This window comes from Equus quagga, chromosome 6, assembly GCF_021613505.1.
Source record: "Equus quagga isolate Etosha38 chromosome 6, UCLA_HA_Equagga_1.0, whole genome shotgun sequence".
Taxonomy (NCBI): domain Eukaryota; kingdom Metazoa; phylum Chordata; class Mammalia; order Perissodactyla; family Equidae; genus Equus; species Equus quagga.
Window position 1 is genome coordinate 57,325,067 of NC_060272.1, and position 13,566 is coordinate 57,338,632.

Here is a 13,566-nt window from a genome sequence, read left to right on the forward strand (position 1 = left end):
GCCCCCCACCTCCTCATCTATATAAATTTAAAATTTTTGAACCCTGGGTTGATGCTTTGTCCCTTTATGAATCAAGATGGACCTTATTCTGTGAATAAAGATACAAATTAAATGGGGAAAGAATTTTAAAATCTGAGAAAAATTAGTAATAAAATAATTATGGTTACTTTCTGGCATCTGAAATGCAGAGAGAACTGACCATCAGTTTTGGGTTAGGCATTTCTAGGACACTGTTAGCAGAATACATAAAGTAATTGACTATATTGTGTACTCTTGATTAAAAAACAGGAATTATTTTAGCATGCATAGTAATGATTCATCTTTTTTTCTTTTAAAGATTTTATTTTTCGTTTTTCTCCCCAAAGCCCCCTGGTACACAGTTATATATATATCTTTAGTTGTGGGTCCTTCTAGTTGTGGCATGTGGGACACCACTTCAGCATGGCCTGACGAGCGGTGCCATGTCCGCACCCAGGATCCGAACTGGCAAAAGCATGGGCTGCCAAAGCGGAGCAGGCGAACCCAACCACCCGGCCACGGGCCCGGCCCCTGATTCATCTTTTTAAGATTATAAATAAGGAAAAGCAACTCCTTGAAACAGCTCTACTTTATCCATCTGATATAGTCAGTATTTGATTTGATTGTCATAGAAACATGATTTTCTTAATGATACTTAGATACCTTTAAAAAACACGCTTCAGGAAATCATTTTACTGACAGAAATTATTGTCCTCATTTTGTCTTTCCTTAGGAGGCACTGCAGGTTTGTTATTCTTCCAAAGTTTCTGTTGCATTTAGTTCCTTCTAAGATGTACATTTTCTTGCTTCTTAGTTAAAGGCTATTTTTTAAATTAATGTATGTATGTGATTGTATAGTGTCTCCAACTCCCCAGCCTTTGGAAAGCTGTTACTGAATTACTGATGGCTTAACGTTGATACATCTTAGAAATGAAGAAATTCTGTAGAAACTCATATCTTGTTTTATTTTTTTGCTGATTCGTTTTGCAAAAACGTTAACAAGGCATTTAATGTCTGTTGGACTCAATTAATTTGTAAAATGGGGATGATAACAATAAGCTTCCTTAGCTGTCTCTCAGGAGTGGTCTGAAGCTATATGAGATTACTTTTTAAAAGCACAAAGAACTTTAAAATTCAGATTTTATTATTCATATTAACAATAGAAGTAATTTCAGTGTCCCAGGAAGAAGGTGTAAGGGCGAAGTTTTTTCTTTTTTCTTTTTTTGAGAAAGATTAGCCCTGAGCTAACATCTGCCACTAATCCTCCTCTTTTTGCTGAGGAAGACTGGCCCTGAGCTAACATCTGTGCCCATCTTCCTCTACTTTGTATGTGGGACACCTGCCACAGCGTGGCTTGACAAGTGGTGTGTAGGTCCACACCTGGGATTTGAACCTGCAAACCCCAGGCTGCAAAAGTGGAGCATGTGAACTTAACTGCTTTGCCGGTGGGCCAGCCCCTGTAAAGGCTAATTTATTTCACAATTTTAAATTTGAGGAAATTGAAGGACATTTACTAAGTCTTTTAAGATCATTGAGTCATACTGAAATAGAATATAGCCCCCAGAAGCAAAAGTGCTTCATATTATTACTAGACAATTTAGTAATGTTTTTGCTTTTTTAAAGAAAGTATTTTTCTAAATCTAAGAGAATGAATGATTGTACTTTTTTTATCAGCCGAACAACTGGGAGCCTTTGCAGCTGGAGTAAAGCAGATGTTGGAAGATGTACAAGAGCGGCTCGTCTACCGAACCCACATCTACATTCAGACAGACATCACGGGCTACAAACCAGCTCCTGGAGATCTGGCATATCCTGATAAGTTAGTAATGATGGAGGTAGGTCTCCTTACTTGATCTCTCCTCTACCCCACACCAGTTTTGGATGTTTTGAAAATAGAATGTTTCTTTTTGATTCTCACTCAAGATGTAAAATCAAGGTAAACTTGCCATAAAATCATAGGAAATAAAATTGAACAGAACTAATTTGTTAGATTGTCTTTCTGTCCAGTTGTATTTTATTAACTCTCTTTTCAGTTCTTTTCCCTTTTCCAAGAAGTTTGCAGTCTCAGTTTTTAAATTGAATTAGAGATTCCTATGATTTCTCCTTTTTTTCAAAAGCGGCATAGGAGAGGGTTGATAATCTAGAAGCCACCATAGTTGGTGGTCTTGTAACCATGTGTTGTACTGTCTCATAAAAACCCTGGAGGCCGTCTCCTCAAAATTATACAGTATTGAAGTTCAGTTTATGGTTAGAAGACTTAGGTTTATCTCACTGATCTTTCAGTTACATATATATCTTCATTTTCTTTGAGTGCTGGACAGAGTTGAAATAATGCCGAGGATATTAGTGCTAAAACAGAATTAGAACCTAGAACTTTTTGATGGAAGTTTCAAATATAAGCAAAAGTAGAGAGAATAATATAATGAGCTCTTACATAGCATCATCCCAGCTTCAACATGACCAATCTTATTTCACATGGACCTCCCTTCCTTCCCCTCCCCCCTTAGTTATTTTGGAGCAAATTCTGAACATCATTTCATCAGTAAATACTTCAGTACGTAGCTTTGAAAGGTATGGGCACTTTATTTTTGCAGTGAACGTTTTTTTTTAGTTTTCTTGAAAAATAATTGACACATGTTGCTGTCTAAGTTTAAGGTGTACAGCTTGATCGTTTGATTTACATATATTGTGAAACAATTACCACAATAGGTTTAGTTAACACCCAGCATCTCACGTAGATACAATAAAAAGAAAAGAAAAATCAATTTCTCCTTGTGATGACAACTCTTAGGATCTATTCTCTTAACAACTGTCTTGTATATCCTACAGCAGTATTAACTATAGTCATCGTGTTGTTCATTACATGCCTAGTACTTATTTATCTTATAACTGGAAGTCTGTGCCTTTTGCCCACCTTCCTCCACTTCCCCTTCCCCTCCACCTCTGCCTCTGGTAACCGCAAATCTGATCACTGTTTCTGTGAGTTTGATTTTTTTGTGTGTATCGTTTTTCTTCTTAGATTCCACATGTAAGTGAGATCATACGGTGTTTATCTTTCCCTGTCTGACTTATTTCACTTAGGATAATGCCGTCAGGGTCTGTCTATGTTGTCATAAATGGTAGAATTTCCTTGGTTTTGTGGCTGAATAATACTCCATTGTGTATCTCTCTCTCTCTCTCTCTATATATATACCACAACTTTTTTATGCATTCATCCATTGCTGGACACTTAGGTTGTTTCCATGTCTTGGCTCTTGTAAATAATGCTGTTATGAACATGGGGGTGTAGATACCTTTTTGAGCTGGTGTTTTCATTTCCTTTGGATGCATTCCCAGAAGTGAAATTGCTGAATCACATGGTAGTTCTATTTTTAATTTTTTGAGGAGCCTCTATACTGTTTTCCATAGTGGCTACAACAGTTTGCAATCTTACCAACAGTACACAAGCGTTTCCTTTTCTCTACATCCAGGCCAGCATTTGTTATCTCTATCTTTTTGATGATGGCCGTGTTAACAGGCGTGAGGTTATATCTCGTTTTAATTTGCATTTCCCTACTGACTAGTGATGTTGAGCATCTTTACATCTAGCTGTTGCCCATTTGTTTTTCTTCTTTCTAAAAATGTCTGTTCAGGGGCCAGCCCCATGGCCGAGTGGTTAAGTTTGTGCGCTCTGCTTCAGTGCCCAGGGTTTTGCTGGTTGGGATCCTGGGCGCAGACATGGCGCTGCTCGTTAGGCCACGTTGAGGCGGCATCCCATATGCCACAACTAGAGGGACCTGCAACTAAGATATACAACTCTGTACGGGGGGGATTTGGGGAGATAAAGCAGGAAAAAAAAAAAAAAAAGATCGGCAACAGTTGGTAGCTCAGGTGCCAATCTTAAAAAATAAAAAAATAAAAAATAAAAATGTCTGTTCAGGTCCTCTGCCCATTTTTTAATTGGATTGGGTTTTTTTGCTATTGAATTGTTTGAGTTCTTTACATATTTTTAATGTTAGCCCCTTATCAGATATATGGTTTGCAAATATTTTTTCCCATTCCATAGGTTGTCTTTTTACTTTGTTGATGGTTTTTTTTGCCGTGCAGAGCTTTTTAGTTTGATGTAGTCCCACTTGTTTATTTTGGTAAGGGCACTTTTATCTTTATCATAACCTTAATACAATTATCACACCTAAAAACATTATTTATAGTTCCTTAATATCAAATATTCTGTTGAATTTATGATTTTTTCAGATTCACTAATGTTTTGTCGCATTTGCTTTCTTCGTGTATGTTTTATTGCTGACCATTTGAAAGTGAGTTACAGACACTGTGGTACTCCACTGCTCAGTGCTTCCGTTCTCGCTCTCCTAAGAATAGAACATTCTACACAGAACCACAGTGCTGTTTTTACATATATGAAAATTAGCATTAATTCAACATAGTTTATGTACAGTTTGTATTCAGATTTCCCCAGTTGTCCTTCAAATGTCTTTTATAACTAGATGAAAAAATTTTAAAAGTGATATCCAGTGAAAGTTACTGTCTTTTCCCCTCCCTTTCTTTTTTTGTTTTTTTGTTTTTATGAATTTGACTTTTTTAAAGAAACCAAACCAGTTTTATTGCTGCATGTGTCACATTCTGGATTTGTCTGATTGTTTTCCTCAGGTTTAGATTCAAGTTAATCTGTTTTTTTTTGCAAGAATACTACATAGCTGATGTGTACTTCTTACTTCATCACGTCAAAGGCACGTAATGTCAGCTTGTTCTGCTATTGATTGAAGTAGTAATTGCCGACTCTTTTTATTGTAAAAGTACATTCTCCCCCTTGTAAATAGTAAGTGGTGATGAGATGATACTTTGAGATTGTGTGAGTTTCCCAACATCTTTTCACTCACTGGTTTTTGCAACCATTAATGATCTTCGCTGGGGCCGACCTGGTGGCACAGTGGTTAAGTTCGCACGTTCCGCTTCAGTGGCCCGGGGTTCGCTGGTTCGGATCCCAGGTGCGGACATGACACCGCTTGGCACGCCATGCTGTGGTAGGCCTCCCACATATAAAGTAGAGGAAGATGGGCATGGATGTTAGCTCAGGGCCAGTCTTCCTCAGCAAAAAGAGGAGGGTTGGCAGCAGTTAGCTCAGAGCTAATCTTCCTCAAAAAAAAAAAAAAAAAAATCCTTGCCTGAACCAGTTATTATGTTGAGGATAGCAAAATGGTCATTTTCATATCTGCTATTTCTTCTACATTTATTAGTTGGCATTCTGCTGTAGAGAATTAGTTGCCATTTCTCCCTCCCTCTTTTTCCCCTACCCCTTTGTCTTGTAGACTAGTGGATTTTTTAAAAAGTCATTATAATTCATTGCCATCAGTATTGTTTTTGATGCTCAAAATTGTCCCAAATATGACTAGTGGAAATCCCTTTAGGTTGGCTTAAAGGACAAAAGTCCTTTTGACATGTCCCCATAAGCTTTGAGTACTTCTTTTTTCTTAACTTTATTGAGATATAGTTTACAAACCATACGATTCACCCATTTAGAGTTTGTGATTCAGTGATTTTTAATATATTCACAAATATGTGCAGCCATCACCACACTCAATTTTAGACCATTTTTATCATCTCAGAAGGCAAACACTAATTGCTATCACTATAGATTGTCCTCTTCTGGACATTTCATATGAATGGAATCATATAGTATGTGGTCTTTTGTGACATCTTTCACTTAGCATAATGTTTTCATGGTTCATCCATGTTGTAGCATGTATTAGTAGTTCTTTCCTTTTGATGGCTGGATAATATTCCATTATATGGATGTATCACATTTTGTTTATCCATTCATCTGTTGATGGATACTTGCATTGCTTTCACCTGTTAGCTGTTATAAATAATACTGCCATAAACATTTATGTGCACATTTTTGTGTGGGCATGTGTTTTCATTTCTCTTGTGTGTATGCCTGGGAGTGGAATTTCTGAGTCTTATAGTAACTCTGTGTTTAATCATTTGAGGAACTGCCAGAATGTTTTCTAAAGTGACTGTATCTCTTTACATTCCCACCAGCAGTGTATGAGGATTCTGATTTCTCCACTTACTTGCCAACCCTTGTTAGTACTTGGCTTTTTGATTCTAGTCTCCTAGTGGGTGTGAAGTGGTATCTCATTGTGGGTTTTTCTTTTTTTTTTTGGAGATTAGCCCTGAGCTAACATCTGCTGCCAATCCTCTTTTTGCTGAGGAAGACTGGCCCTGAGTTAGCATCTGTGCCCATCTTCCTCTAGTTTATATATGGGACACCTGCCACAGCATGGCTTGACAAACGGTGTGTAGGTCAGCCCCCAGGATCCAAACTGGTGAACCCTGGGCCGCCAAAACAGAACATGCAAACTTAACCCCTGCACCACCAGGCTGGCCCCTTTATTTTTAAAGATTGGCACCTGAGCTAACATCTGTGGCCAATCTTTTTTTCTTTTTTCCTTCTTCTTCCCCAAAGCCCCCCAGTACATAGTTTTATATTCTAGTTGTAGGTCCTCCTGGTTGTTCTATGTGGGACACTGCCTCAGCATGGCTTAATGAGCAGTGCCATATCCACACCCAGGATCTGAACCAGCTAAACCCTAGGCTGCCAAAGCAGAGCACGTGAACTTAACCACTTGGCCGTTCGGCTGGCCCCTCACTGTGGTTTTGATTTGGATGTTGTCCTAGCATCATTTGTTGATGATGTCCTTGTATCATTTGTTATCCCAGCATTCTGTCCAGTTGTCTCAGCATCATTTGTTGAAAAGGCTGTTCTTTTTCTATTGAATGGTCTTGGCACCCTTGTTGAAAATAAGTTGATCATAGATTTATGGATTCATTTCTGGACTCTCAATTTTATTCTGTTGATCTTTATGTCTGTTTTTGTGTCAGTATCAGGTTGCTTTGATTCTTGTTGTTTTGTAATGAATTTTGAAATTGGGAAGAGTGAGTTCTCCTATTCTGTTCTTCTTTTTCAAGATTGTTTTGGCTATTCTTGGTCCCTTCCAATTCCGTATGAATTTTAGAATCCACTTGTCAGTTTCTATGAAGAAGTCAGCTGGGATTTGTTAGGGATCGCATTGCATCTGTAGATCAGTTTGGGGAGCATTTATGTATATATTTATATATGTATGTCTGTATAAAAGATCATGTTGTCTACAGATAGACATGGTTTTACTTCGTTCTTTCCAATCTTGATACCTTTTATTTATTTTTCTTGCCTAATTGCCCTGACTAGAACCACTAGTACAACATTGAGTAGAAGTGATGAAAACAGACATCCTTGTCTTATTCCTGATCTTACAGGGAAAGTATCCAATCTTTCACTGTTAAGTATGATACTAACTTGGGTTTTTCATGTATGCCTTTTATCAGTTGAGCAAGTTCCCCCTTATTACTAGTTTATTGAGTGTTTTTATCATGAAAGGGTGTTGGTTTTTGTCAAATGCTTTTTCTGCATCTATTGGGATGGTCTGGTGATTTTATTCTATTGATATGATACATTAGATTAATCAATTTTTGGAAGTTAAACCAACCTTGCATTCCTAGGATAAATCCCAGTTGTTGTGATATATAATTCTTTTCATATGTTTCTTGATTCAGTTTGCTATATTTTGTTGAAGATTTTTGCATCCATATTCATAAGAGCTACTGGTCAGTACTCTTTTCTCTTCATATCTTTGTCTGGTTTTGATATCAGGGTAATACTAGCTTCATAAATTGAATTGGGAAGTGTTCCCTCCTAATTTTTGGAAGAGTTTGTGAAGAATATTGGTATTAATTCTTTAAATGTTTGGTGGAATTGAGTGGTGAAGCAGTCTCGGCCTAGACTTTTCTTTGTGGGTGGATTTTTTTTATTATTAATTCAATGTTTTCACTTGTTATAGGTCTGTTCAGATTGTCTCTTTCTTCTTGAGTCAGTCTTGGTGGTTTGTGTCTTTATAAGAATTTTTCTGTTTCATCTGAGTTATCTGATTTGTTGGCATACAGTTGTTCATTGTTGTTACATTTACATTTTTTATTTCTGTAAGGTTGGTATTAATATTCCCTGTTTCATATCTAATTCCAGTAATTTGAGTCTTCTCTCTTTTTATCTTGGTCAATCTAGATTTCTTTGCTTTCTTGCACAAGGTTATTCAGGCGTTCACTTTTTACATTCCTTGCCCTAGACCTAGAGTCAGCTGTTTCTCCAAGGAGCTTTGGTTCCTTTAAGAGGGAGGAGAGTGGTATTTACGAACTAAGATCTGAATGTTAGATGTTTTCACTGCTAACGTAGATGCCTTTACTTCTACCCCCTTTTACAGGCCAAAGGTAGAAAATATATATTTTTAAATATCATGAGTCCATACTGAAACCTCCAATTCAAATCTAGTTCCGTAGGGTTCTTCCACATCTTCCCTCATTCCTTATTGGTATCTCCCTTCTCTCACACAAGAAAGTCTGGCTTCCAACACCTATTATTTATTTACTCATTTGCTTCAAGTTATAACGTACACAAAAATAGTTTTAGAATTATACCACTAACACCATAACTGACAACAACCTTACTAAATTCAAGATTTTTGTACTTCTTTTTGTCTTTAGAATATATCCTACTAAGATATACAATCAGATTGCTGTCAAATTTAAACCTTTGATTCTAACTATAGATACGAAGATTTTGAACTAAGAGCTAATCTCTTTAGACTAGGGATTTTGCCCTTGGAAGGTTGCCGTCTGCATGACATAGGGGAAAGTGTAGAGTCAGATGGAGGTTCACATCCTAGCTCTGTCAATTAGTAGCTGTTACTTAGCTTGTTGAACATGTTTCATTATTTGTAAAATAGGCATAACAGTATTGACCATGGAGGGTTGTTGTGAGAGTGGAGAGAATGTCTAGAAAGCACTTAACCTAATAGTCATATAGTGGACAGTGGCTGTTATTGTTTAACCCTTGAAATATTTAGAAACAACATTCGACTGGTTTTTTTTTAAATCTTTTTTTTTTAAAGATTGACACCTGAGCTAACATCTGTTGCCAATCTTCTTTTTTTTCTTCTTCTTCTCCCTAAAGTCCCCCAGTACATAGTTGTATATTTTAATTGTGAGTGCCTCTAGTTGTGCTATGTGGGACGCTGCCTCAGCATGGCCTGATGAGCAGTGCCACGTCTGCACCCAGCATCTGCACCGGCGAAACCCTGGTCCACAGAAGTGGAGCGCACGCAAACCTAACCACTCATCCACAGGGCTGGCCCCTTGACTGTCTTTTTTTATTTTTATTTTTTATATTAATTTAATTTAATTTATTTTATTTTTTTTGAGGAAGATTAGCCCTGAGCAAACATCTGCTGCCAATCCTCCACTTTTTGCTGAGAAACACTGGCACTGAGCTAACATCAGTGCCCATCTTCCTCTACTTTTTATATATGGAATGCCTGCCACAGCATGGCTTGCCAGGCAGTGCCATGTCTGCACCCAGGATCTGAACTGGCGAACCCTGAGCCACTGAAGCGGAATGTGCAGACTTAACCGTTGTGCCACTGGGCTGGCCCCCCCTTGACTGTTTTTAAAAGTCCTTAATTAATTCATTTAAGTAATGAGTCAAATATCCAACTCATCAGTTAAAATTTTTTTTAATTTTAATTTTTTGCTAGTTTTATTGAGATATAATTGACATAACATTGTGTAAGCTTAAAATGTACAACATAATTTGATATATTTACATATTGTGAAATGTTCATCACAATAAAGTTAGTTAACACGTCATCACCTCACATAGTTACAATTTTTTTTGTGTATGGTGAGAACTTTAAAAATCTACTCTCTTAGCAACTTGCAAATATACATTACAGTTTTGTTAACTAGTCATGATACCGTACATTAGATTCCCAGAACTTATTTATCTTGTACCTGGAAGTTTGTACTCTTTGGCCACCTTCACCTGTTTTCCCCACTCCCCATTCCCCACCTCCCACCCCTGGCAACCAGCAATCTGTTCTCTGTTTCTGAATTATTTATTAGTTTTTAAAAATGAGACATTTGGCTTATTAGTAAAGGTGAGTTTTGATGTCTCTCTTTTTCTGTATTTAATATGAAAGGGGTTGTCCTTCTAGATTCCCTTACCTATAAGAATGTGACTTTCTTAACTGATTAAAACAAATTACTTGAGGGGCTGTCCCCGTGGCTGAGTGGTTAAGTTTGTGTGCTCTGCTTTGGCGGTCTGGGGTTTGCTATTTGGATCCTGGGTGCGGACCTACATACTGCTCTTCAGGCCATGCTGTGGTGGCATCCCACATAGAAGAACTAGAATGACTTGTAACTGGGATATACAACTATGTACTGGGGCTTTGGGGAGAAAAAACCAAAAAGGAAGATTGGCAACAGATGTTAGCTCAGGGCCCATCTTCCTAACAACAACAACAAAAAATTACTTGATCTAGTTTGTTTGGAAAAATATTTAAAATAAAAATACTTTTCTTTTTGGTGAGGAAGATTGGCCTTGAGTTAACATCTGTTGCCCATCTTCCTCCTTTTCCTTGAGGAAGATTGACCCTGAACTAACATCTGTGCCATTCTTCCTCTACTCTGTGCCTGGGACGCCACCACAGCATGGCCTGATGAGCAATGGGCAGGTCCACCCCCGGCATCAAACCTGTGAACCCAGGGCTGCTGAGGTGGAGCATGTGAAGCCGACCACTCTGTCACAGGGCTGGCCTGTAAAAATACATTTATAAAAGTAGTAGGGTAAAGATTATCTGTAACCTGGTTATTTTATTTGAAAAGTTCCAAAGGAAATTTTGGTGCTAGTGAATTTGAAAATGTCCCCTGAAATAATTTGCTAAGTCATCACATGTTTCTAACATTTTAATCTAATTTTGCTAGGTTTATAAACTATTCTTGCTTAATTATCAACAGTTTACAGCAGGAGTGTTGGTAGACTTAAATCTATTTGTCTATAAAAAATACATAGAAGAAATACATAGAAGAAAAGTCCGTTTCTTCATAGATGTATCCTATATTCATCAACATCCCTTTTGTCACCAAGTGGTGGTTCTTGTTGTTAAGTTATCAAATGTGGCTCAGGTATTATCTTGTTTTTCTTTAGACTGCTTCTCCTGGATACCATGCATCCTGATTTTCTTTTCTTTTTTTTAATGGATTTTATTTTTTAGAGAAGTTTTAGATTTGTAGAAAAATTGAGGGGATAGTACAGAGTTCCCATGTGTCCTGCACCCCGTTTCCTGTTAATTAACATCTTATATTTGTATGGTACATTTCCCACAGTTAATGAACCAGTAATGGTACATTGGTATTAACTAAAATCTATAGTTTATTCAGATATCCTTAGTTTTTATCTAATGTCTTTTCTGTTGCAGGATCCCATTTACAGTACCACATTACATTTATTTTTTGTGTCTTCTTAGGCTCCTCTTGACTGTGACATTTTCTCAGACTTTCCTTGTTTTTGCTGATGTTAATGGTTTTGAGGAGAACTAGTCAAGTATTTTGTAGGGTGTCCCCTCTACTGGAATTTGTCTGATGTTTTCCTCATCATTAGACTGGTGTTAGGGGTTTTGGGGAGGAAAACCATAGGTTAAAGTACCATTTTCAACACATGATGTCAAGGGTATATAGTCTCAACATGACTTATTACTGTTGATATTGACCTTGATCACCTAGCTGAGGTAACAGTGTCAGGTTTCTCCACCGTAAAGTTACTGTTTTCCCCCTTTTCCATACTGTCCTCTTTGGAAGGAAGTCCTGTGTGCAGCCCATACGTAAAGAGTGGGGAGTTACACTACTTCCTTGAGGGCAAAATATCTACATAAATTGTTTGGACTTTTTCTGCAAGGGAGACTTGTTTATTTTCCCCCCATTTGTTTATTTATTCAATCATTTATTGATATTAGTATGGACTTATGTATATATATATATATATTTAAAGATGTTATTTTTCCTTTTTCTCCCAAAGGCCCCTGGTACATAGTTGTGTATTGTTAGTTGTGGGTTCTCTAGTTGTGGCATGTGGGATGCTGCCTCAGCGTGGCTTGATGAGCAGTGCCATGACCACGCCCAGGATTAGAACCGGCAAAACCCTGGGCCGCCGAAGCAGAGCACATGAACTTAACCACTCAGCCACGGGGTGGCCCCTGAATATTTGTTTTTATACTTTGGGTCCACTGCTACTTTATTTTTTTGCTCAAATAATTCCAGATTTGGCCATTGGGAGCTTTTTCAGTTGGTTCCTGTGTCCTTTTGACATACCACCTTAATGTAGGGGTTTTATTTTTGAGCGCTTTCTTATTTTCTAGCACTGCAAAATGCTCCAGGCTCATTTTGTCTATTTCCTTCCTCAGCCCTAGAATCGGCCATTTCTTCAGGAGTCCTGGCTCTTTTTATTGGAGAATGGTATTAGAAACCAAGATTTGGGTGCTAAATGTGCTCATTGCTGTGGGGTGTTCGTGCTGCTGAGTCCTCTCAGCTGGCAGAGCACGGAAACATAGTATGTATTCTAACCCATTCCTGTTGCTCCACATCCTCACCAGCATTTTAAGCTAACATGCTTCGGTGCCTAGACTGATAAGTGTCTAGTAATAGGTATGTTTGTTTTAAAGATAACAGGCTTGAAATATACCAGCCCTTACCTGTTGTTTTAAGAATGTTCTCCTAAACTTTCCTCTATTCTTCTGACTGCTGTTTAAATTCATTATACTTTGGATAGTTATTTTAGTTATTTGTATAGTGCTTTTTTATAGTATGTAAATCAACCTTGCAGGGATCAGAAATGTGGTAGGTAGGGCATGTAGTGTGGCGGCTGTTTATTGTCCAGCTTTTATTATTTTGCAGGCTCATAATGGGAATTCTTTCGGTGTCTGGGTATTGTTAATAATTCTAGGGAGAAGATGGGTACTTTGCAGAAGTTACCTTGGCTCTGAAGGCCACAGAATGGATATGATGAAGACTAGATGTGTTTCTCAGCCCAGTCTAGGGCATTGTGCTTTCTCCCCTTTCTCTGCTCCTTTCTTTGACTTCTTTATGAATATTAGTTTGTATATTATAAATAGAATGCTCATTTTAATAGTTCTGATAGGATGCTAGGTGATAAAGTTTACTGTACGCCCCTTCACCCCCAGTGTAATTTAGTGATACATTTAGTATGTTTATTCACTCATCACATGGCCAGTATCCTGGATGCTTTCTTGTGTAGACCTTTAGGTTTAATGGTACCATTCCAGTAAATATGCTTGCTTTGTTTTTCTTTGGTGAGGAATCGGGGTACAAGGTGATCTGGCTGTGACATCTCTGCCATTTTGGGATTAACTGTACTTTCTTGTTTCTACATAGAATGAGAGGACTGGCCTGGGTGGTATGGAGTCTCCTAAGTAGTTCTCTGGCTGTTCTTTTTGGCAGTAGTTAGTGTCTGTTAGGCTTTCCTTTCTGTCTATTTCCACCTTTATAACCAATGTAAATTAGTGAGATTATCATTACTAACTTAGCAGTTAGTGACCTTTGTATATTTGATGATATTCTTTTTCTTTTTTTTTTGTGAGGAAGATTAGCCCTGAGCTAATGTTTATT

General features: G+C 37.7%; 1 protein-coding gene across 1 annotated transcript in view; it reads left to right on the plus strand.

The window, feature by feature from the left end:
• Positions 1 to 13,566, plus strand: part of COG3 (component of oligomeric golgi complex 3) — a 68,884-nt gene that overhangs the window by 23,443 nt on the left and 31,875 nt on the right. Inside the window, exon 13 of the mRNA XM_046664463.1 lies at positions 1,693 to 1,853. Within this exon, the coding sequence (XP_046520419.1) occupies positions 1,693 to 1,853 (161 nt within the window). The remainder of the gene's footprint in view (positions 1 to 1,692; positions 1,854 to 13,566) is intronic.